At 43.2% G+C, this 26,263-nt stretch overlaps 1 protein-coding gene across 5 annotated transcripts in view; it reads left to right on the top strand.

Moving 5' to 3' along the window:
• The window catches only part of BCAS1 (brain enriched myelin associated protein 1), a 52,875-nt gene that overhangs the window by 8,315 nt on the left and 18,297 nt on the right, over window positions 1-26,263 (top strand). For 4 of the 5 annotated variants that reach the window (XM_082226061.1, XM_082226059.1, XM_082226057.1 and 1 more), the window contains exons 4-7: window positions 5,456-6,024; window positions 19,184-19,360; window positions 22,841-22,885; window positions 25,590-25,724. In XM_082226061.1, the coding sequence (XP_082082187.1) occupies window positions 5,456-6,024; window positions 19,184-19,360; window positions 22,841-22,885; window positions 25,590-25,724 (926 nt within the window). The remainder of the gene's footprint in view (window positions 1-5,455; window positions 6,025-19,183; window positions 19,361-22,840; window positions 22,886-25,589; window positions 25,725-26,263) is intronic. The other variant, XM_082226060.1, reaches the window with a different exon arrangement.

Here is a 26,263-nt window from a genome sequence, read left to right as displayed (position 1 = left end):
GATGGGCTACTGAACTGATCCTGCAGGGCTCTGCTTATGTTCTGATGACAATGCCTCTACTGTCCCACCCCCCTTGGAGGGATATGAAGTGTTGAAGAAGGAAATCAGAAGAGTGCTGTTCTTTCTCACTTCCCATTTTACTCTATATGCTTTTCAGTGTGGTGTAGTGGTTAAGAGCGGTGGACTCAGAATCTGGTGAACCGGGTTCGCTTCCCCGCTCCTCCACATGCAGCTGCTGGGTGACCTTGGGCCGGTCACACTTCTTTGAAGTCTCTCAGCCCCACTCACCTCACAGAGTGTTTGTTGTGGGGGAGGAAGGGAAAGGAGAATGTTAGCCGCTTTGAGACTCCTTCGGGTAGTGATAAAGTGGCATTCCAAATCCAAAACTCTTCTCTTCTTCTCTTCTTCAAAGCTTAGATTAATTTTACTGAATCCGACTGAATCCTACTGAGTGCACAGCACTCCCTCAAAAATCCAAATGTGCCCATGGGCCCAAAAAGTTTGGTGACCCCAGTTGTGTAGCACAACAAGCAGAAACAGCCCAACACCTGGGGGTTGATAAACCTCCTGTTTTTGTTTTCTGCTAGGACTATAAAACAGGAAAAGCAAAAAACAAAAACAAAACAGGAGGGGATGTCAAGCAATTGTCAGAATACAGACAACAGGTGTGCAGACTTGGTGTCATTTAACTTGTTTTGTGTAACAACCTGAACAAGTGCAGCTGTTCACATAAAGCTTCTCTGAAGATAGTAACGCTTGTTTTAATGGCGATCTTGATTAAAAAGATAAGCACGTACTTCCCTCTGCCCCATGTCTGTATTAAATCAGAAGCATTTCTTTCATTAAGCAGCATGTTTTTGCAGCTGTTTGCTGTCTGTCTTATGGTGCCACATCCAGCACACATCGTTCTGATGCATCAAATTTTAGCTGAACCCCAAGACACTTGGCTTATGTGGATAGTTGCTTCCAGGTTGTTGGGTCCCACACGGCATTCAAAACTGTGCATCTCTCAAGGCCTTCCTGTTATTTAACATCATAGCACAGGAAATATTTTTACACACCTGCCCTATATGCTAAAAGTAAAATCATTATCTATTGTTTCACACAAACACAAGGAGATGTCAGCAATATAGCCGTCCATGTTTATCCATGTTTGTATCTAGCCTTGCCCACAAACGAAAGTGGAAAAAAAGTTCTGCACTCCCTTTCTCAAAGGCAGTGGTGTGATATTTGGAGTTGCACCTTGGCTTCAAGGTGCATGAAGCCATTTATATGCCTCTTAATATGTAGCCATGGCTGAAGGCACAATTGTGTATTCAAAGCCCTAATTTGAGATGTTGGCCTAAATGCCATGGATTAATAACCCTTTCTGCCTGGGCAAATAAGTGAAGCCCTTTCTCTCAAAAAACAAGCCTAGTCTTTCTGAAAAACTGGCACTTGTTTACTGCACTGGCATGCATAATTTAAGAAAACCATAAATCATTGCAAGATAATCTGAAATGTGCTAGATCTTGATTTTCAAGAAATGTTGCATTACTCTGTTAAGCTACTTACAAACTAAAAACAGGTGCTGGTTAAGAGTCAAACAACAAGAACCCTGCTGAGAAAGTTAAGGTGTAGCATGTGTCTATAAAAATATATTGATAGCTTCTATACTGAGGTCTTTAGGAACCTCAAAGTGTTTTCCATGAGGCTCCCAGGAAGTCTCCTCTGCAGGGCAGGGCAGGGGCATCAAATGGGTGAGTTGGTGGGTAAAAAAGATGATGTCTCACTCTTACTCCCACTCCCCACACCATGCAAAGGAAAATTATATGGAGCAAACATAACCAGTCCCAGTTCACAATTACTCCATACACATTTATACCATTTGCAGATCAAGACCAATAAGCGGCCAAGCTCCAGCTAAGCTTTCTAGATCCTCCTCATGAGCAAGAGAATGAAGTATTCACAAATAAAGTGCCCCATCATAAAGTGATAAAGAATAATGTATCCTAGTGATGCCAAAGGAAACTATAGAGAAACAAAGACATCATGCAGCACCATCAAATTTACAATTTCTGATTCTTTCTCTGTATCTTTCATCTTGTTGATACTTTCCCAGACTTCATAGCACCCTGGCTTGTGTGTATTTAGCAGCATATTTAGTAAATGGGTGGCAGTAAGTTTACCAATCGGCTAAAATAACAAAAGCAACCCAGATAGTCAATGTGTCCAAGCTATTCCTGTGTTCTGGTGGAGCTCCAGAGCCTGAAAAGTTGCCCTCTTCATCTGTGGACCCAGTGGAGTCTATCTGCTTTGTTATATGGCCTGATTCTGCAGCTAAAATACCCAGCTTGTCATTATTATTTATTAAATTTGTATACCACCCTTCATCCATGGTTCTCAGGGCAGTTCACATTATTATAATAGAAGTTGGGTCATATGAATAGGCTGAAAGCTATGTCTAGACCAGGGGTGGCTAACTTGGGAGCTTCCAGATGTTGTGAACTCCCATCATTTATCATACTGGCTGGGGCTGATGTGAGCCGGATGCCTCTTAGAGGTGGAACTGTATGTGTTCAGTGAAGATGCATTTCTAGCTAGATTCTGCCACACAGATGTGAATGGGGAGGAAAGCCAATATCTGTGATTCTCGTGGGGCAGTTAATTAGCTGGGTTTATTAGCCGATCCTGGATTGTTTGGGCCAGCTGCAGAATATGCATCAAACATAAGTACTACTTGGTGAAATTCAACCTTGGTAGGTCACAAGCTGTGCAGACATGTTCATGCAACAGAGCTTGAAATGGAAAGTGGTGACTGTTAAATATCATGTGAATATTGCTCACGATCACTTTCTTTTCCATTTTGCTGATGGTTCTAGACACCCTGAAATAAGCCCCATTCCTATAATGCTTTGCTAGTTCACAGCTGCAAAGGCATCATCACAGTGGGATCTTTCCATTTTCCTGCTTTGTCTTGTACACTTGGCTCATGTCTTTCCACAGCTGTTTAAGAAACGCATTTAGAAATGATTTTCATGTCTGTCTTGCCTCGGTGTAGTTTCTGAAATCAAAGGTATGTCAATCAACCGTGGCAGGCTTTTATCTTTGTGCTTGATTTCACTTGCGTGAGTGAAAAGACGCCATTTTCAGGCTAGATCCTGCTGCCTTGTACATGTTGATTAATGAGAGTTTATGGCAGGTTTTTTGATCCGTTGCACTAGAACCAGAGTTCTCAAATTAAGGCCTCTCTAAGGAGGTTCAGGGATAGGACAACAGTGACTCAAGGGAGCTTGAGGATTGCAGGGATGGCCCCAGACCAAGGACAAGGTGCTATTAAGGACAACAGAGTGGTAGGAAGTCATGGTTCAGCCCTACCCAGTCCTGGAATCAAGGCTCTCTCTCTCCTTGGAGAAGGAGGAGAAAGAGTGTGATCCCTCAGCAGATCTCTGCACCACTAACGGCCCTGAGGACCTTAACAATCTGGCCCCAGGACTGCTTGGGTTCTTGGCTGGCCCTTTGGATCTTCCCTTAACACCCACCCCCAGGTTTACAAGGGCAGAAAAGGAAGAAAGTCCAGCTAGCTCAGGATTTCCTAAATTTGCGCCTCCAGTTGTTTTGGAACCACAGTTCCCATTATCCCTGACCACTGGTCCTGCTAGCTAGGGATGATGGGAGTTGTAGTCCAAAAACAGTTGGAGACCCAAGGCTGAGGAACACGCATGTGAGCTATTTGAGAGGAGGGTGAAGCACATGTAACACCTCAAATCAGGACCTGGGCTAAGTGCTAGGAAATGATGGAGCCTCCTGGAATATGGCCTGCTCCACTGCTGATCAGCAGCAGCTGGCAGAGCAGGGCAGGTGTGGCTGTGTTGCTGTCCTGATGGTCCAACTGGGAGAGTGGGTTGGCCAAGGCAGTAAAGAGTTCAGCACAGTGCAGGCCTGGTAGCAGGAGCATCAGATTCGCTCTGCCAGCAGGCCTGTACCTGCCAAGCTCCCTGCTGCCTTGCCACCCACCCTCCTTCCTTGTAAGCATCCATGATGCACAGTGTTGGGAAGTCAGGAGAGCAACACAGCCACACCTACACCACCCAAATGCTGCTGCTGAAGTGGCAGTTCCAAGCTCTAAAGCAAGAGACAGTGGAATGCAGGTTAGCAGTAGACTAGGGGGTTAATGATATGCTGGTTGGCACACTCAGCTCTGCCATTCAAGGGAGGGGAATAGCCAAAGGTAGGGCTGGTACCAATTTAAAAGCAGCATTGGAATAGTCACAGCAAATAAGAACACAGATTCCTTCAGCTATTGTGCTTTGATGGGAGTTAACAATTAGATTATTCATTCTGCAATAAAAGAACAGGTTTTGTTGCATTTCCACATTGTTAATTCTCAGAAACTGTACCTTGAAACCTCACAATTTTCCTTTGCCTTTGAGGACAATTTTACACTGTTTCTGGCAAGGGGAATCTTGCCTTTACTACTAGAAATCTCATCTTTCTCACAACAATGCAAATACTTATCAGATTTCTAAAGATTTCCATTCCCACATTTTCAGGAACTAGCTACACTCAACTCAAAGCATGCTCTGCTTTTGAATTCTCCAGCATGCAGTTCCTTATGTGGTTTCAGTTTCTAATGATTCAACAAAGAACGATAACTGGGAAGCTACACTTTTGTAACTTTTGTCTTTAAAAACAAAAAAAATAATTGTGCCCGTTAACACACAGGGCATGCAGAGACAAAGCCTTTGACAAATCCAAACTGCTGTAAATGATTAACAGTAGGTTCCTTCTAACCCTGTCATTCTATGCCATCATCAGGGAGACCCCTGCATCTAGCAGGCTTGAATCCTCAACACATCAGCTGGTGAGCGGAGAATTCTATCCTGCTCAATTGGCCATATCTACCTGTCCCCCTACTGTGAGCAAACATACAAAGCCAAAATACAGTGCTGGGCTATTTAAAAGCCCTTTTGCAAACAGCCCCATGTTGCTCTTTAAACATCTGGGTTTTGGACATTCAAAGTGCAGCATGGAGCTGTTTGCAAAAGAGTTTTCAAACAACCTCCATGTTGCACTTTGAAGTCCCAACAGTTGGGGCTTCAAAGCACAGCATCACCTGCTGTTTCTAGGACACTCACCTTTCCAATTTAGTTCTCCAGAGGTAGGGAGATCTGGCCAGCTGGCCAGAAAGAGTTCCTCACCCTTGTCCTATAGCTTAAGGGAGCATTCCAGTGTCATCAAAGTGTGGGCCATAAATAGTCAACAATGACAATACAGTGGGCTTCAGCAACCCATATTGCATGTGTAAACGGATAGGCCAAAGCTCACACTCTGTAACGAGAATGACACGTACACACTGTGCTTGTTTAGCCATTGCAGTTTACAATCAGTCCATTAAATACACAGGCAGCTATGATTAATAGTGCATCTTTCCTGTCATGATGGATAATTGCTGTTTTCTTGTTTGTACTTGTAGTGGATGCAAGAGTGAGTGTTGTCCAGGATAATGTGGCCGTTTCTTCCCAGAAGACAATGGAGCTCAGCTCCAGCTCCGAGGCCAGTGGAAATAATCTTGGGAAGGAGGCCAAGGCGGCCCCACCAGCTGCCAAATCTCGTTTTGTCTTTGCATTTTCACGGCCTGTACCAGGACGTACCGAAGAGAAAGCAGCAAATGCATCGGCTGGATCGGCTCAGCTTGATGTCAGCTCAGAAGCACCCCAAGCGAACAAAGCCTTGAGTGAGAATGTGGACCTTCCTGCTGCAGCTGCGACAGAGGAAACTTCAGATAAAAACCTAAGGGAGGAATCTCTCAGTGAAATTGAACTCACAGCACCGGGGAAGGCAGAGGAGGAGGATGCCACTTTGTCCAAGCCCAAAGAGTTAAGCTTTTTCGACAGACTCTTCAAAGTGGAAAGGGGGAAAGACAAGATCAAAGCACAAGACCAAAGCCAAGGGGAGGTGAAGGAAGAGAATCCAGGTGTCATCATCACAGCAGAAGGAACTGCAGGATTACAAAGCACGCCAGAGAATGTCTTGCAGGGGAAGGCAAGTAAACAAAACAGGATGGTATAATTTGTTTCTAATTAAGTTTGTCTGGAGGTGTTTTTGTTTTTTTTAATGGGACAAGATAGCATCACACTGTACAATGTGATGAGAAGCTAAATCCCCGTTGAGTGACATTGGTGGAACAGCCACCTGTTGGAGAGAAATAATAATCCACTGTAGCTGCAATGTTAGCTCTGCAGCACAAATTTGGCCCACTGAGCATCATTGCCTGCTCCCCGCCACAGTCTCACTGAATGGTAATTAAGGTGTGGTGAGAATTTCAACTACCTGAAATATTTCTATCATAAGAAAAGTTATGAAAATTGGAGACATTTCTACCAATGCTTTTCTTATGTTTTTGCGTTCTTATCTTCCTTGGGTTTGGTGTTCAAGATTCAGCCATTGGTCAACTTGTGGTGACCTTAGTGTGAGGCAGGTGCCACCAAATTTATGTATAGAGTTTCACCATGAAACTATATACACCAGAAGGCAAGGTGAAACCAACGTAGACTTCTTTCACTTTCCTAGAGCAATTTCTGGCTAATACTCTTGAGATTACAACCATTTCTACAGTTTAAATTCAGCCATGCATTTTGTACTAACCTCATCCCCTGCTTGTAAAGAAGTAAACTCTATTTATTGTGCAGGTTGTTCTTTAAAATAAAAGGTGGAATTACTACTAATAGGATTCTGTGAATTGGGGGGGGAGTTTTTAAAATAATCTCTCTTGTACCCCCCCCCCCTTTTTATTTTTATGTTGGGTTTTGAGTTTGCCTGCAGTTGAATTTTGAGCGTAAAGACCCAATAGCTTTTATTTCTAACAACATATATTTTGGATACTTCATACATAACCCCCAAACATTCTGATGGCTTAAAAAAAACAAAAACTTCTGGGTAATGAGAATCCTATGTGGCTTATTCCATTACTGAGAGTTACAGGGCTTCATTTATTGTTGTTACATTTAACACTCTGTCCGGCAGTAGCTCTCCAAAGGTCAAACTAAATGAGATGTGAATGATTAGATGTCCCAACTTTTTTTTTTCCTTTTTAAAGCACACACAAACCAAACTGGATTTTGTCTATGGTTGACCTTCATCCAATTACATTTTTCTTATAGGGAGCCATCTTATCCCAACTCAGAACATTGATCCACCCAGCCTGGTGTTGTCTACTCTGGCTGGCAGCAATCATTTAGAATCTCAGAGGTCTTTCTATCACCAGGTCTTTTCCTAACCAGAGGTGCAGGGATTGAACCTTGGATCTTCTGCATTTAATGTCAGTGATAGGACATAAGTACTTGTGTGTTTTCAATGGTAAGGCAAGTAGCACTTTCAGGGAAACAACTGAGATTGGGAAAATGTTTTCCCCAGCTATGGCCCTGGTGCAATTCACACCACACCACCCAAACATATCTGCAATTGCAGGGGGTTGGACTAGATGACCCTCAGGGTCCCTTCCAACTCTACAATTCTATGAATTTGGAGAGAGAGGGAAGTTACATCCCCTCTAAGTTGGCCCTTAACCTCTGCAGAAAATTTAACTGATTACTCTCCTTTGTCTTTCTGGCATATCTCAGTTCTCTAGTTTAGCTGTTTACTGACATATACATCACACTTTTTGTCACCATGCTATGGGACATAGGAATTCATTGCGCAAGAAAACTGCAAAGACCTAGCCAGGCCACACTAGACAAAATTCACTACTGTGTACAGCAAGAGAAGCCAACACGAAAGTCCTCCAGATGTTGTTGGACTACAACTTCCATCATCATTGGCCATGCTGGCAGGAGCTGATGAGCGTTGTAGTCCAACAAAAATCTATACATCACCACAGTGACTACCCCTATTGATTGGACGAAACAGCATTGGTAGTGGTTCATCCCATGGTTTGGGTTCACAGTGAGTTTTCTATTGGTCCAGTTGGTAAAGTCAAGTTTTGTGGAATGAAGTGAGGCAGGTGGCTCAAGCAACAGATGTTGGACAGCAGGAAGGGTTGGCAATGTTTTGGAGCTCAGAACTGCATCCTCAAAGCTACCCTGAAGCCCTCTGGTGCAGTGAATGGTGTTTTTCTGTCACTTGTATAGAAGTAAGATTCAGCTGCCAATCTAGTCAAATTCTTTTCCTGGAATGAGAGGGATAACATATTGCCCAGTGCTTCAGGCAGCAAAATGTCCTGGACATTCCTATAGCTATTTACATACACCAAACCATGGATTTTAACTGCATTCATGCAATTAATGTTTGCGTTTTACTTTGGTCCTCATAGCACTAAAATTTTAAGAAGGTGTAAAGGTAAAGGGACCCCTGACCATTAGGTCCAGTCGTGGCCAACTCTGGGGTTGCAGCGCTCATCTCGCTTTATTGGCCAAGGGAGCCGGCATACAGCTTCCGGGTCATGTGGCCAGTATGACCAAGCCGCTTCTGGCGAACCAGAGCAGCACCCAGAAACGCCGTTTACCTTCCCGCCGGAGTGGTACCTATTTATCTACTTGCACTTGGACGTGCTTTTGAACTGCTAGGTTGGCAGGAGCAGGGACCGAGCAATGGGAGCTCACCCCGTCGCGGGGATTCGAACCGCCGACCTTCTGATCGGCAAGTCCTAGGCTCAGTGGTTTAACCCACAGCGCCACCCGCGTCCCACTTAAGGCATACAAAAGAGCAAAAGATAGCAACAGTGAATGATATCCAACATGAGCCATGTTCAGAATGGGCCCGTTGACTTAGCTAGATATCACCCAATTATTTTCCATGGATGCATTCCAGAAAACAGCAATATTTATTGGTAACTAGAAGCAGTTGGAGCATAGGGAGCTTACTGCCAGAATATGGTTATTGAGATAAGGTATAGGAAGCAGGGGTTGTTTGTTTGTTGAGATTCTACTCAAAAAAACTGTGTGTAGAACTTGAAATTCCAAGTATTATAAAATGCTAATTGTTTTTATTTTGCCATCAAGCTATAAGCTTTATGAGGCAGATCTTTACTTTTCCAGACATATCTTCTGAAATAAATGCAATCTGCAGCTCTTATTTGACTTCCCATTAATTCCGAAGTGGTTTATTTATACAAGTGTTCAGGTGGGCAGAATTAGGCTCAAATAAAAAGCTCAGTGGTAATCAACACACTTTCGATAAAATTGGTATCTTTGGCCTCTGACAGACGGCAGAAAGCCGAACGTCTGATTACTGTATACAGATGAGATATTTCTACTGGAAGTCTAAATATTTGATTTAATCGTAATTTTCCAGATTTTGCTTCAGGCACACTTCACTCTTTAAGTAAGCCATGACTGATAGCTTCTGTGGGAGCTTAATCACTTCACAGCTTTTTCCGCATGTCACAATGCCAACAAACAACAACTAACATTGCTGAGGGAAAGAGAGAGAGAGAGGGAGAGATGCCTCCATTTTAGATTCCAATCCAGGAACTACACAGGCATTCTGTGTTTGGCTGAACCATGGCCTTATTTTCAAGCGCCACAAAACTACATTCAGGAAGCTGCATAATTAAAACAAGGGCAGGTTTCATGAACCGATGAAGCGTTCGCTATTCAAGCCAAGGTAAATTATGTGACTGAAATGTTTCACTGAGTGAGTCGTGCTCTTCATGGGAACAAAAAAGGGCTTGGCAAGAATACAAGCTTTTCATATAGCTTCTCATTATACCCACCCAAAATGGCAGAGCTGATGCTAACACATACACATTTTATAATAACCAGAATATTCTGTATGTACAAAAAATTAAATGGGTAGTGCTGACTCCCCCTCTTTTCATAGCTGTCAACCTTCCCTTGTTTTTGCGGGAAATTCCCTTATTCCAGCACCGTTTCCTGCTGCTACCTGCTGCTATCCCAGATTGTTAGATATCCCGTAGACTGTCCCTGGGACAGGTGAGGCTGCTGATCCCTTATTTTCAAATTCGAAAGTTGACAGCTATACCTCTTGTACTATAGATTTTATAAGCCCCGCCCCCCCAAAATAGATAGAGATGATATAAAGGTAAAGGTAAAGGTAAAGGACCCCTGACAGTTAAGTCCAGTCACGAACGACTCTGGGGTTGCGGCGCTCATCTCACTTTACTGGTGGAGGGAGCTGACAATTGTCCACAGACAGTTTTTCTGGGTCATTTGGCCAGCATGACTAAGCCACTTCTGGCGAAACCAGAGAGGTGCACGGAAATGCTATTTATAGATGATTATAGAGATATAGATATAGATATAGATATAGATATAGATATAGATATAGATATAGATATAGATATAGATATAGATATATTACTGCAGGGCCAGACCATTAAGCAGAGTGACATGGCAGTTTCAGGGTGCAGATACTGGAGGATGTGAATTGGTGGTAAGGTTTTGAAGGATGGAGCTGTATGAGCTATGTGGCCTGTTATGCACCCTCTAGATCATGGGTGCCCAAACTTTTTTCAAAGAGGGCCAGATGTGATGAAGTGAACATGCATGAGGGCCGACCAAACTTGTTGAGCTTTTAGCCCAGGACATATAGTGCCACGGGGGCCAGATTAAATTGGCTGGTGGGCCAGATTAAGCCCCAGAAACGGACTTTGGACATGCCTGCTCCAAATGAACCCTCAGGTGTGGTGAAGGAGGATGCTCTGTTGCCAGTGCTGAAGTAAGGTTCAGCAGCCAATAGGGTTGGATTTTTGTAACTGGGAGAGGTAGCCATCTTGTCTTTTGCCACAGGCATCAAAATGTCTCAGCAGCTCTGACAGGACAAATAGTGAAATGACCATCCTCAGAATAGCCATCTCTCTCTCTCTCTCTCTCTCTCTCTCTCTCTCTCTCAGCGCGTTCCCGTATCACCTGTTTGTTGAGCATTTGTTTGCAGGTAGATGAGACATTGCTGGTTGTTTACTGAGCATTCATTCTGATTTGCTTGTGGGGAGGTTAGATCATGTTGAATCGAAGCAAGTGTTATCTCACACTTTCTAGTTCATTTCTCCATCACTTTCCTTACTGTAGAAACTCTGGTCTTTGGGAGAAGCGGGTTTGTCACACGAGCTCTCCCAACCAACCATTGTTGCGCAACCAGAATTTGCCAGTATGTGACTGAATCCCACTCTGTTGCATAGCTCTGTGGCCTTTCTCCAGCAGTTCAGCCAGGAATTTTATTTATCAGAAATGCTTATGAAACCAACAGATGTCTTATTTGTCATCTGCTTGCCCCCCAAAGCCCAACCCACTCAGCACACAAATCTAAGCCTTTCTGTTCATAACTCTTTTAGGCCCCTGTTGTGTCAAAGTTACCACACACAGAGAGATGTACAAACAAGCTTTTAGGCTTCCAGAATGCTCTCAGGCTTCTTTCTCCACATACATCTCCAGTTAGGGGCTGTCTTTAGAGATGTATGCAGACTTTATATTATATATCTAGCCTTCTTCAGGCATTGTTAGCCTAGTGCTATACATGCGAGGGAAGGACCAGTGTGTATGAGTGTGTCACCTCTACTGCTCATTGCCATACTTGCGCCTTCCAATTCATGGAAGGCAACTGAAATCACAATGGAGGGTGTCAGTGGAGCAAGGACACTGCCTTTGCTGCTAGGCTAATGCATTGCCTGAAGAGGGCTCTTGTCTGTCTGTCTGTCTGTCTAATAAGGAGTTCCACGTTCTCTGTGTGTCAATTTCCCTATATAGTCTCCATGGCTAAGGGTGCGTACAAATGTTCATCCCTATGAGAGCCAGTGTGGGTTTTTTACCTTTTCTACTTACCTACTTCCCAATTGGTAGGAGGGCTATGGATCAGCAGCGGGTTCACCATGAGCACTTCTGAAGACACCCTAAGATGTAGGGCTATATAGATGATGGATTAAGGATACGGAAAGAGAAATTGGCTCAGTTCTGATTGACTCCCATTGAGAGATGGCAAAACCTGCTTCTCACTACAACCTCTAGGATCTCTGAGCTAGATCTACTTAACTACACAAGCAATAGGGGGGTGGGGGAGACATGTGCACAACCCCTGAGGTCCTTGGAAGAATGGACTACAAATTTAATAGTAAGACTAACTCTCTGTACTTGCCTCTACCCTCCCTGGTCTGGCTTGGCCTGGAAGTTTAATGTTTATTTATCTAATTAATCAAAATATAGGAGGGAGATTTCTTCCTACATGGAAGGAAAAGGAGAATGTCAAAGTGACGCTAAAATGTTTGCTTTCCAATAAAGGTGCTGCCAAACAAACAATTATTTCTCTCTCTCTCTCTCTCTTTTTTATAATGATATTTATTAGGAGTTTGAAAATTACAGAAAGAAAAAAAGAACAATAGAAAATTAAACATAACAAAACTATACCTTACAATACATAAAAAAACAAAAAAACAATACAATAAAACAACGAAAAAACAGAACAAAAACATTTAAAAACACATCCAGCCTTTCCATGTCTTTACCTTTCATATACTTGTTTCATCGACCTCCTCGCACCTCCCTTTTTTGTATTCTAGTTCAATTAGCTATTTCAGCAAGTCCTTTCCATCTTTCTCAATTTTCGTTCTAAAATTTAACTTAAGACATTCTAACCTTAAATTTTCCACTTTGGTCCATTAACAATCTATTTTTACTTAATTCTTTATAACATTTCTGCTAAAGCCACAAACAATTATTTCTCTTGCAAAGCCACAGTTTTATTAGCTGACTCTTGCTAAACATTCATTTATATCACAATATCACATTTTGATTCACATCAAGTGCGGCACAATGACTGCAGGCTTTGCTTGCCTCATTGATATCTTTATCGTTATTGTTACGATGACGAAGAATGGTAAAAAATGTGCACATTCTATACGGCACATTATTTTTTCTTGGAAAGCCTTCGCACTACTTTTTGGCAGCTGCTCTTGACCGCTGCATCAAGTTTCTTATTACACGACATTTCTAAACAACGTATTAGGACATTCCAAGCCAACTGATCTGTGTAACTTTTGGAGGTCAGCTTGCAAAATGGTAGGCGGGAGAGATTAAGCAGGCATTATCTTGTGCTTTTGCCTAATAAAACAGATTCATTTAACACATTGGATGCCAGCCGGAGAATGGGCCCTTTCTCCATGAACTTTCCATGAAGCTAAGAAGAACTTTTGTTGTACTGCAATTCCATGCATGCAAAATTTCACACATATCAAGAATCTCTGTCCCCAACCCACAGCTGACCCACTCAGATGTATGTTTCCCTCTAAATAATATGTAAACCATTCTCTATAAATTCTTTATAAGAAGGGGAGGGAAGGAGAGAGGGCAGAACAAACTCAGCAATGTACCAAAGCAATATTACCTTTTTATTATTTTACAAATACTAAATAGATTCATAGTAGATTTGGCTTTATTATGTACCCACTGCAATGCCTGAAATTGCTCTTATATAGAGGCAAACATCCAAGCACACAAAAATAAAATAAAGTGTAAATATTTGGGATGTAGCAGTTGGGTGCCATCATTTGCAACAAGAACTAACAAGAAATAAAACTTACACAAATATTACACAAATACAAAGCTGGTTTTATCTAACTACTGGGTACCCTAAGGAGAAGATTAGGAACAAACGGAAAAATATGCATATTTCAAAAGGCCATCTAAATGTTCTCATGATTTTGAAGGCATTATGATGTTTCTTAGTGCCAAACTATCAGTGAATAAAATCTCCCACGTCTTTAAAAGAGTTGGGCTGCATTCAGACAGCACTTAATTCCCTCTGATGTTTCCTTACCTGATAGTTTCCACATTTTATGTGATCTTTCACATGATGTAAAAACAACTTGGAATCTAGTGGATGTTTAGCATGTTGTTTGCATGTTAATTGTTTCCAGAGACAAAGAAAAACAAGTTAGCAGCCTCATTATTAACTCAGAAAATTACAGGAAAGTTGCACTGTAATTTTCTGAGGTGAAATTTGGGGCGGTATCCTAGCATTTAAAATTTAGCACGACATGGAGGTATATCCATCAAAAGGCCACAGTTCCATAATGCAACAGGTACCACAGTTTAAAAGGAACACTAGAAGCACTAGCATTATAACCAGGAGAACCAATCCAGTAATCCTCACATCTGACTATAGCCTTGATAGCGGCCTAGTAGCCCACATTCTGAGGGCACGTGATGGTTCCAAATTAAAGTTTACCTGGCTAGTACGATGGTCATATATGCAAAAGAGGACAAGGCTGTGCTCCTCTAATAGTTGGGTAGAAAAGGGAAAATTCAGCAGGTGTAGCTACACCTGCTTAAATTCCCTCTCCTACACAACTATTAAAAGCACAGGAGTCATGTCCTGTCTGCCAGTAGAACATAGGTAGAACATAGACATGTTCCCAGGGCTACCAGGTCCTTGTCTTCGTCTTCGTCTTCTTCTTCTTCGTCTTCTTCTTCTTCTTCTTCTTTAAAAAATCTCTTTATTACTTAAGGATTGAATTTTTACATAACATGCTGGTACAATGAGAAAAAGAAACGCCGTCACCACATAATGGATCTGGCAACAATGCCAGCAAAATACATTCTTCCACAAGTGAACATGTGCATTTGGCAGGTTCCAGATGTCCTGTTTGCAGTTAGAAAAGGTTATGAATGGATGCCTGGTCTTTGTCTTGAGATGGTGCTTGCTCCTTTAAGTGCACCGAGCCTATATCCATGCTGTTTTTTTGCTCCATTGATCCTCCACTCCTCTTGTCTGTCCTGGGAGAGATCATCAGGGGGTTTGGGCTGGGTGTTCATCAGTATGTGGATGATAACCAGCTCTAACTCTCTTTCAAATCAGAACCAGTGAAGGCGGTGAAGGTCCTGTGTGAGTGTCTGGAGGCGGTTGGAGGATGGATGGCGGCTAACAGATTGAGGCTGAATCCTGACAAGACAGAAGTACTGTTTTGGGGGGACAGGAGGTGGGCAGGTGTGGAGGACTCCCTGGCCCTGAATGGGGTAACTGTGCCCCTGAAGGACCAGGTGCACAGACTGGGAGTCATTTCGGACTCACAGCTATCCATGGAGGCACAGGTCAATTCTGTGTCCAGGGCAGCTGTTTACCAGCTCCATCTGGTATGCAGGCTGAGACCCTACCTGCCCACATACTTTCTTGCCAGAGTGGTGCATGCTCTAGTTATCTCTTGCTAGAACTACTGCAATGCACTCTATGTGGGGCTACCTTTGAAGGTGACTCAAAAACTACAACTAATCCAGAATGCGGCAACTAGACTGGAGCAGCTGCCAAGGCCACATAACACCGGTCTTGAAAGACCTACATTGGTTCCCAGTACATTTCTGGGCACAATTCAAAGTGTTGGTGCTGCCTTTAAAGCCCTAAAAGGCCTCGGTCCAGTATACCTGAAGGAGCATCTCTACTCCCATTGTTCTGCCCGGACACTGAGATCCAGGGCCGGGGGCCTTCAAGCAGTTCCCTCACTATGAGAAACCAGGCAGAGGGCCTTCTCGGTAGTGGCACCAGCCCTGTGGAACACCCTCCCAGCAGATGTCAAAGAGAAAAGCAACTACCAGACTTTTAGAAGACATCTGAAGGCAGCCCTGTTTAGGGAAGCTTTTAATGTTTGATGGTCTATTGTATTTTAATATTTTATTGGAAGCTGCCCAGAGTGGCTGGGGTAACCCAGCAAGATGGGTGGGGTATAAATAATAAATTATTATTATTATTATTATTATTATTATTATTATTATTATTATTATTATTCCTCTCTTACTGTGACCACCAGAAGCACAGGCACCAAGTGTGGGGAGCCATGGGAGCCAACCCCCCTAATTTTCAGTTAGAGGGTCAGGGGGCCCCCAAACTTGTTTGCCAGCCATGTGCTCATGCTGCGGGGCGTCCACACACCAGCATGTAGCATGCACATGCAACATCAGCACGCTGCAGTGTACACCAACGTCATGCGCAAATGCCTTAATGATGTCGCACAGCCCTGGACCCCCTCAGTCACAGAGGTAAGGTGCATATGAGCAGAAGTCTAAGTCCCTGTCCCCACCACAGCAGGTGTGGGAGGGGTCTGGCAGTGCTTCTGGAGTATATTAAAGGGTTTGCAAGTATGTGTAGAGTAGAGCATCTGCCTTAGTCCAAGATTTAATCTCCAGCATTTCCAGGTAGGCTGGAAAAGCTTCCCTGCCTGAATCCCTGGAGAGCCTCTGCCAGTCTGTGTAGACATTATTGGCTGAATGGACCAAATAGTCTGACTCAGTACAAGGTAGGTTTTAGCAATGTTACAAGCAGGCAAGAGAACCCCTTTCCTCATCTCTGAATGACTGGAAGGTATGAAATCAATTCAGAATTGTCGGAAGGAGGAGGAGTGGGTGGCTGCATGGCAGGTGCCAAAACTGAACTTTGGACTGTGTCTTGGCTTCTGTGCATCATGCCAATCAGCTGTACATTTCTTTGCACACCATTTGAAAGCAAGCTGCAATAAAACCCGGTTGATCCTAGCCAAAACTGCCACTCTCCCTCCAGCCTACAGTTAGAGACAGAAGAAGGTTCTTAAAGAAAACAAACGTTTAAGGCCTGAGAAAATGTAATATAGTTTCTCCATGCTTATATACTAGAGGAAACCTCATTTAAAAATAATAATAACAGATTTGCCACAGGTTGTTTGGACTTCTTTGGTCAAGCATATATCTGCAGAGGTTGCACTTAATGGATGATTAAACTGTCTATGTTGTTGTTTAGTCGTTTAGTCGTGTGAGACTCTTTGTGACCCCATGGACCAGAGCACGCCAGGCACTTCTGTCTTCCACTGCCTCCCGCAGTTTGGTCAAACTCATGCTGGTAGCTTCAAGAACACTATCCAACCATCTCGTCCTGTGCTGTCCCCTTCTCCTTGTGCCCTCCATCTTTCCCTACATCAGGGTCTTTTCCAGGGAGTCTTCTCTTCTCATGAGGTGGCCAAAGTATTGGAGCCTCAGTTTCAGGATCTGTCCTTCCAGTGAGCACTCAGGGATGATTTCCTTAAGAATGGAGAGGTTTGATCTTCTTGCAGTCCATGGGACTTTCAAGAGTCTCCTCCAGCACCATAATTCAAAAGCATCAATTCTTTGGTGATCAGCCTTCTTTATGGTCCAGCTCTCACTTCCATACATCACTACTGGGAAAACCATAGCTTTTACTATACTGACCTTTGTTGGCAAGGTGAACTTCTCTACTTTTTAAGATGCTATCTAGGTTTGTCATTGCTTTTCTCCCAAGAAGCAGGTGTCTTTTGATTTCGTGGCTGCTGTCACTATCTGCAGTGATCATGGAGCCCAATAAAGTAAAATCTCTCACTGCCTCCATTTCTTCCCCTTCTATTTGCCAGGAGGTGATGGGACCAGTGGCCATGATCTTCATTTTTTTGATCTTGAGCTTCAGACCATATTTTGCCCTCTCCTCTTTCACCCTCAATAAAAGGTTCTTTAATTCCTCCTCACTTTCTGCCATCAAGGTTGTGTCATCTGCATATCTGAGGTTGTTGATATTTCTTCCGGCAATCTTAATTCCGGCTAGGGATTCATCCAGCCCAGCCTTTCGCATAATGAATTCTGCAAAAACTGTCTATACATCCCATTAATTATATACTGAAAATACTAAAACAGCTTTCTCGGTTGTTCAGTTCTGTTCTTCTGAGAGCATTAGGGGAGACTGTTTTTGTACCCACTCTAAGGAAGCAAGTTCCTCCCATAACAAGGATCCTAAAATGAGCTTTATTCATTTACAATGCATTGTGTCTAAGCAGATGTAAGCACCATTTAGCTCAATGGGACTTAATCCCAAGAACCTGTTCTTAGGATCACAGCATTAGGGTACAATCCTATGCATGGGGAAGGCCACAGCTCAGTGGTGAGGTTTTTGTTATGCATGCAGAGGGTCCCAGGTTCAATCCTCAGTATCTCCATGTAGGGCTGAAAACATCTCCTTTCAGAAACTGTGGAGAGCCATTGCTAATCAACATGGACAATAAGAAGCTAGATAGACTAATGGCTTGGCACAGGAATCTCCTTGTGTTCCTTTTTACCCTGGGATAAGCCCCACTGATCACAGAGGAAACTACTTTGTGGTAGAAACAAAGAGTATATTGCTATTAAGAGTGTAACCCAAAGCACACTTCAAGGGGAGTAAGTCCAATGGAAATCCCGAGTAATCGTGTTTAAGACTGCACTGCATGTCTGCCGGGATGAGAACAAGGATTTTGAAGAGAGTGTTTTGTGAACGTTCTTATGGCCTGTAGGCACGTGAGACCACCACCTTACTGAAGCTAGGTAGGTCTGATCTGTGTATGTGGACCACTTTGGGTTCCATAGTGGAAGAAATAGAAATGTAAGGAAATGCATTTGGGAATGCTCTGCCACAGTGTATATCTGATATATATATAGAGAGAGAGAGAGAGAGTGATATTTACTTTAAATAAACAAAGTAAATAAATACTTTAAATAAATAAATATTGCAGTATTGTCTACACTAACTGACAGCAGCTCTCCAGAATTTCAGTCAGGAGACTTTACCTGGAGATGCCAGGGTTGTACCTGAGACCTTCTTCACACAAGGCAGATACTCTGCCACTGAGCTATGGTGTTCCAGCCTTGAAGGTACATTCCCCTGAGCTCATCCGCTAATGGACTTCACCAGAGATTTAGAATCCATGTCCTCTGATTCAAACTCCAGAGTGTCCCTCTCCTCAAGTAAGCAACATTGATATTTTTTTAGCTGGTTTTAAACAGATAAGCCAACAAACCTGAACTTGCACAATGTGTGTGTGTGTGTGTGTGTTCTGCCTGCCTTCCTGGAAAAGAATAGTAAACTGAGCACGAGTAAACTGTATGTGGTGTGAACTGACAGTAAAGAATTCAGAGATCAAAGCCGCAGACATGTGTTGCTTGCTATTCAGTGTTCAGCTGCACTGAACAGAAACGGAGATTGCGTGCCATATGCAACCTGGCTTCTTGTATTTGCTATTCTCTCTGGTTTGGAACAATGTTCCCCCGGCCAACGGCAAATGCTGCATATATTAGACGGGGCTTGCATAAATGCCCAATTGTTCTGGATATGTAGGCTGAAGAAATATGGATGGAATTAGGATTGTGGCTCAGAGAGCAACATGATGCAAGTGGCAAACAGGCTACTTTTACAATCTTCTACTGGGCATTCAACAAGCGAGGAACTGACCGAATTGTGCTCCCTTTTTATACAGGACGTAATAGATGAGTGCAATCAAAACACTCTGCAGCCGGATTCAGCAGGTGTCAATTGCTTGGCTGCTGAGGATCTTGCTCAAGGAGACGTAAAGCCAGAGAACGATAAGACAGCAGCAGCTGGGACAGACTATAACAACTCTGACTCTGTCATCATGAGTTTCTTTAAAACCTTGGTAAGATTTTTGCCATCACTTTATCTGAATGGAATTGGTGTATGTATGAATTGTTGTAAGATAAAATTGCTGCCCCGCGGTTACAGAGAGACATTTAGGAGGGAAGAGGTGCTTTGCATCACATGGGCAGCACAAACTAACACAGTCAAAGCTGCAAAGGTTCAGTACAACGTGAAATGATTGCAAACAATGTATGTGGGGCAGGGGATTCAATTTAGTGTGCATTTAAAGGGAAATTTATTTCATTTTCACATTGGGAAACACTACATGAATCAAACTGTCCTTTGACAGTTGCACTTCTCTGAATTTCGCAAGGCAGTTCTTCCTCCAACCAATGTGTACAGAAATGCATACAGCAGTGAAAATACAAAAAATGCTTTTCAGACATGGGTATATTGGGCACAATTGCATACAAAAAGTGCAAATGGAGGGGAGGAGGATCACAAAACAAAAACAAAACTGCAAACTGATGTGGAAACATGGAGAACTGAATTTAAGACTAGAAAAACAAGAAAGTGAGAAAAACCAAAACTGATATATTCAATAGAATGAGTATCAGGTGTTGTTGACCGAGGCAGAAAGCAATTTATTTGTCGTGTAGCTAGATGCGAAAAATGAATAATTCAGCACTTTTAATAGATGTATAGGAGAGGGCATTTCTGTGGGTGTAGCTTATTATGCAAGCTACACCTGTTGAAACTCCTACACAATTACCTAAGAAGCAGGAGCCCTGCCCTCTTTTGCATTTAGCTACTCTACCTGAATTTTGAAATGTCATTTAACTAGAAAAAAATATATCTTAAGTGTGCATGGGGATGTTTTATTCATTAGCTGTGAAGGTCAGATTAAAACCATTTGTTATCTACACTTCCCTTTGCCCCACTGCTTTCCCCCGAGAAAATCCATGCTCTTTAGCACTGAAAACCTGCTCTTTAGCACTGAATCAGAACAAATGGCAACTGGATTTTCTGCAGATTTCCATTTGTTCTGATTTAGTGCTAAAGAGCAGGTTTTCCAGGGGGAAAGCAGTAGAGCAAAGGCAAAACCACTCTGAACAGTGTCTAGAAAGCATGGGATAAATGGAAAACCACTTGGATCTGTGCTTTCAAGGCACGGGAAAAGTGGAAGTGTGGACGATGCCTTGGAAAATTGTTCTGATGTTGTGGAAGGAGAAGGAAAGCTAAATTAACAGAGGAATCACAGACATCTTTATTCGGAGAGAAGGTCCACTGAGCTCAATGGAACTTGTTTTCATTTACGGAGGACTAGGGGACTGGTTTAGGAATAAAAATGCATAGGGTTGTGTAATAAATCTAATAAAACATCTCTGCAATATGACAGGAAATGTTACCAAGGAACTTTAACTTTCCTAACATGCACTTTGTCTTTGTCTGCTTTTTAAGTATTAATCGATTTAGTTGTAGGCAGCATTTGCCACAAAAATATTGTGTTCAAAGTAGTGCACTGGTTCACCATGGGGTGGCCGGATGCAGAAGCAGATAGGGTTCTTAACACACCAAGAAGGTGGCCTGGCTATTCCAACAATTGAATCCTTGCCAGATTCAAAAATTAGAAGGGACTTGGGCATACGGCCTAACCCTGTCCCTTCAAAACTCACAACAGTATGTTTATTTAGACATATGTCCCATTGAGGTCTGTGGGACTTACTCCAAAGTCAGCAAGCAAAGGATTGCTATCATACTTGGTCTAGGAAATCACTATTGCCTGTGATTGCTTAACTGCTGATGAAACAAGCTTTGCAAAAAAAAATTTAAGCCTAACTAAATATACATGGCTAGAGGCAATGGAAAACTTGAAAAATTGTGTACAGTTATGGCCACTACAGCACTAAAAGAAGATCATCAAGCTAGAAAAGGACAACCAAAATGATCGAGGGGCTGGAGCAGCTGCAAGGGTACAACATTTGGGGCTATGCAGTTTTAGCAGGCAAAATGTGGTTAAGAGGGGACCTGATAGAGGTGTGTAACATTACACAAGGTGTGGCGAGAGTGGACAGAGAAGTTTTTCTCCCTTTCTCACAATACTGGAATCATTGATGCTGAATGGTGATGGGGGAATCAGAGCAGGCGAGAGAGAACACAACACATAGTTAAGACTATGGAATCGGATGTAGTGACGACTGCCCATTTGGATGGCTTTAAAAGCGGATTAGACAAATTTAGGGAGAATACAGTAAGGCTATCAGTGGCTACTAGACAATCCATTGCCTCTAGTAACAGGGGCAGCATGCCTCTAAATCCTAGTTGCTGGGGAGAGTTCTGTTGCACTCCTGCCTTGCCTTGCCCTGCTTGCAGGCTTGCAGAACCATCAGATTGGCTGCCGAGGGAACACTGAGCCAGACTGGCAGGCAGGCTTTGGCCTGACCCAACAGAGCACTTATGTTCTTGCATTCTTGGAACAGCATAACGGGAAAGAAGAGTGGGCACACCACAAGCGATGATGGCTCTATCATTTACAGCTAGGATTCTGTAACTGGGATTCCTGCATTGCAGAGAGCTGAGCTACAAAACCCTTTGGGTCCCTTCCAACTTTACAATCCTATGTGCCAGGTGCTGGTGTGGTTGCTCGAGAGCAAACAGGCAAGACTCCGACCTGTCTTTTCCAGGCTTTATTCTTAGTGCAAACTATTTACAGTGAAGAGCGTCGTAAGTTCATGTCTGGCTCAATCGCTAGCAGAATCTGGGAGAGGTCAGTCCTTGTACCTCCCCCAGCATAACAGTCGTGTGACCCCCCAACCTTCTCCTCCCCTCCCTGCGCCGAGTGGGCGCTGGCAAAGGGGTACTTCCCTCCTCTCCGGTTTGCTCAGGCTCGGTGTTGAGGCTCTCCCTAGCATCCCCTGGTCCCACCACCTCCTCTCCACTGGAGGTGGGGCTTTCCTCCTTGCCAGAAGAGGAATTGCTTCGCAAGATTTTCAGAGGTTCCCTATAACACAACTGCCCTTCCACTTCACACCTCTGAGCTGATGGCAGTTCCCTGACACTATGGTTCCATCTTACCCCTTTCAGCTTTCTATGCGGGGAGGGTGCTCTACAATCTTGTCTTCATGCTGACAGATGCCCATTTAATTTGCCTTTGAAAAATACCTCACAATCTCCCTAGGTAGCTTGTTCTAGCTTTGAATTACTTTTACAATTAGGCTGTTCTTTCCAGTGCTTAACACAAGTCTGTCTCTGCATTCGAACACCATTGGCCTTTGTCCAATCCTCCTCCATAGAATTGGAAGGAACCACTAGGGTCATACAGTCCAACCCCCAGCAATGCAGGAATCTTTCACCTAGCATGGGGCTCAATCTCATGACCCTGAGATTAGGAATCTCATGAGCTGAGCTATCCCAGTTTAAAATTTGCACACTTAATGTTTTTCTTCCAGCTAAATTCTCATTCAATTCATATCAAGAGTTTGGTCTGGTTTTGAATATTTCACATTTCATGGATTGTTTTCTTTTCTTGAATTGAAAGGTATCTCCAAGCAAAGCAGATTCCAAGGGAGACACTGAGGACAAGGTGAGTGATTGGATCCTGGCAATATGAGTTCAATATAGACCCCCTCCTCCCTTTTCTTGGGATACTTTTCTAAACTGGCTTAATGTGTACTTTGGGACTGGCTCACACATGCATGCACAATCCAACCTACATTGCAAATAATTGCATTTGATTTGATGTCAGGCAATATTAAAGACTTGTGTTATTGGTTACTGCAATTTATTTATCTGACTTATTGCTTTTCATGCCACCTTTTTTCAAGGTTCTCTGGGTAGCATACCAAATCACTGCCTTGTTTTATCTCTACTACAACCTTGTCATGTAGCTCACACTGAGATACAGCGACTAGCCCAAGGTCAATCAGATTCCTAGCTGAGTGGGGCTGCTACATTTTTAAGGACTATACATGGGCAGAGGGTGTTTAGGTGCATGCCAATAATGTAAATTGGCAAATATATATTTGAGAGTACCTGTCTCATATAGGTTCATGTGAGAGAAAACTAAGGTGTGCTGCAACTCCCTGTTGCAGGGGGGGGTCTGGGGAGTTGCTTTTTTCTGTTCAATGTATGAAATGGCCCTTAGAACTGATTTGTTGTTCGCCTGTTTCAGCACTTCTCTTAATAAAGCTGGAGCCCCAGCCTATTAAGAACCCAGACTTTGATATTCAATATTTCTTTGGCAATTTGACACATTTGTGCAATTGGTTTTGAAAGCGTTCGTTGACGGCAGAAAACTAAATTCTGCATATAGTGGTGCATTTCTGCAATATATCAATTTACCTTTTTATGTATAATGTTGTGCCTGAGCACACGCTTAATAACTGGGAGATCTTTACCACTAGGTGGCACCAACTTTATTAGGAAGCTGGCTGTTCTTGGCCCCTAGATCATTTTCTGGAGAGTACAGTGGCCCACAAGACATCTGTCTTCTAGACTATTAGTCCTAAACAGGAAGTTAAACAGACTAAAGAAAAATCAGAAAGCTCCCTACAGCATATGACTATCCTTGGCAGAAGGACCAGTTTGCATAAGCAGTAGGAGACTCCCAATTATAGTATATTGCTTCTGAGCAGCCTTTCTCAAGGAGCATCATGATACCTGTGGCAAGCTCCCAGCTTGTTTTGGGGCTGCAGGACTTGGGACATTATGTAGGAAAAGGAAGCATCTTTGTGTGTCTGCCACCTTCTTGGCCCTCCATGATGAGAAGCAGGGGCTCAGGAGCATAGCTGTCAACGTTCCCCTTTTTTAAGGGAAATTCCCTTATTACAAATAGGTTTCCTCACAAGAAAAGGTAAACATTGACAGCTATGCTCAGGAGTGCAGCACACATCATTCAAAACACGTATTCTAAGTTGCGCTCATCCAGGACTGCTGCAAAGCTCAGCATGTACCTTTTATGCCTTTGCCAAATGTTCTGCGACACCCCAAAGATGTAGGTGTTTCTCAGCAGATGAATCAATATTTGAAAGGGTTCCATGAAGGCTGAAGGTCTGACTAGCACACAGAATGGTGTGCTTATGCAGTACTGGTTATAATAGTGATTTCCCCCCCTGCTGTATGATTTACCTTAACACAAGGGTAAGGGGCATTTTTAATCCTAAAGGCCACGTTTCTTCATGGGCAGCCTTCTAGGAAACACATGACACTTGTATGTGGGGCCCAATGTAATGAAATTTTAAAAAGTAGGCCGATAGATGTAACTCTTGACCTTATTCAGTGGGCTGCGTTCCAGCCACACCAAAGCCAGACGTTTCTTCAGAAATTCATCTCTCTCTGTTTTCTACCCAGGCAAACAAGAAACACTATCACAGTTCAAGGACACATTCCAGTCAGGCAAAAGCGCTGAGGAGCAGGGCTGCTAAGGGGGGTGACCAGGGAGGGGGCTGAATTAGATGCTCACCAGCCCAGCGTCAAGAATGTTTTGGGGGAGAGACAGTGAGATAATTCTTAAATAAGTGAAACGCAGAGTCCTTTACATTGGAGAAATGTGTAGATATGGGAACTATTTTATGACATTCTAGTGCATATAATTCTTCTCATGCATAGGCACATTTACAAGTGTCACAAAAGATTTGTTCTGCACTTGTAAGCAATTGATTTTTGAGTGTGCAGAACCTATTTTCTTGAACTCCCTGCCTGTTAATATTTGGCCTAGGTTGTACTCAACACTGCTAAAAAGCTTTTTTTGTTAGGGTGAGCACCTATTGCTCAGTCCCTGCTCCTGCCAACCTAGCAGTTTGAAAGCACATCAAAGTGCAAGTAGATAAATAAGTACCACTGCGGCAGGAAGGTAAACGGCATTTCCATGCATTGCTCTGGTTTGCCAGAAGTGGCTTAGGCATGCTGGCCACATGACCTGAAAGCTGTACGCTGGCTCCCTCAGCCAATAAAGCGAGATGAGCGCCGCAACCCCAGAGTCGGCCACGATTGGACCTAATGGTCAGGGGTCCCTTTACCTTTTTAACAGGATGTGTAATTGTATTATGTACATGGGGGGGGGGGTTAAGAGAGCTGCTGATTTTTATCCATATTTTGATACTGTTGTTACCTGCCCTTTTTAAAAGCTTTTTAAAAATGAGTATTTTACGCTGTTCTGCAAACCTCTGCCATAGAGATATTTCTTTGATTAAACGGTATATATATCTTGCTAAGTAAATAAATGTTGTGAGCAAAAGGACAACAGAGCCTGCAGTGGAGACTCAGCTTTGAATGATGTCGCCCAAAAGGGATCTCAAACAGGCCTTGGCGGGCAGCTTTCCGAGAAGACGGCGGCTGATTCCCATGTGAAAGGCACCAAGAAAAAGAAGCCAGACAGCCCCAGATTAGGACACAGTACATTTAGCAAACTGTTTAGGCATAAGGTTGGTACTGGAGACTAACAAAAATGGAACCCTGAATGGCAGCAGATGAGTCTTCGCTTTGTTGACGCAGAATGAAAAACTGCAAGGATCAGACTCCCTGAAGGGCAAAATCCGGCTTAGTGGGGAGGGAGAAAGAAGACATCTTGAGCGTTTTAGAGTCTGGAAATCTACCCCTTAAGCAACATCTGTGAATTCAGGGTTCAGGAAGGAAAACCCTCTAACCAATTCATAATGACCATGTCCCCAGTTGTGTTAATAACTCCCTCTCACTAACAATGCCCTGGCTGCCTTTAACCTGAGGTTCGATCTGACAAACAATGAAGTCAAAAAGAGACTATTAAAATTACACCTACCTGCATGTAAAGCGTTCAGAGAATTTCACGTGCCATTATGTTAACGATCCTGCAACAGGTAGGTGGCACAGTGGTTGTGCTATTTGTGGTGTCTCTTTCTAGCAGTCTTGAAGCTCCAGAAAGCTACTGGACCAGCACTGTAAAATTGAAATATAGAATAACAGAATTCTATATAACTCCCATCAG

This window comes from Podarcis vaucheri, assembly GCF_965113315.1.
Source record: "Podarcis vaucheri genome assembly, chromosome: 6".
Classification (NCBI taxonomy): domain Eukaryota; kingdom Metazoa; phylum Chordata; class Lepidosauria; order Squamata; family Lacertidae; genus Podarcis; species Podarcis vaucheri.
The sequence above is the reverse complement of the archived record's forward strand: the minus strand, read 5'-3'. Positions and strand labels throughout refer to the sequence as shown.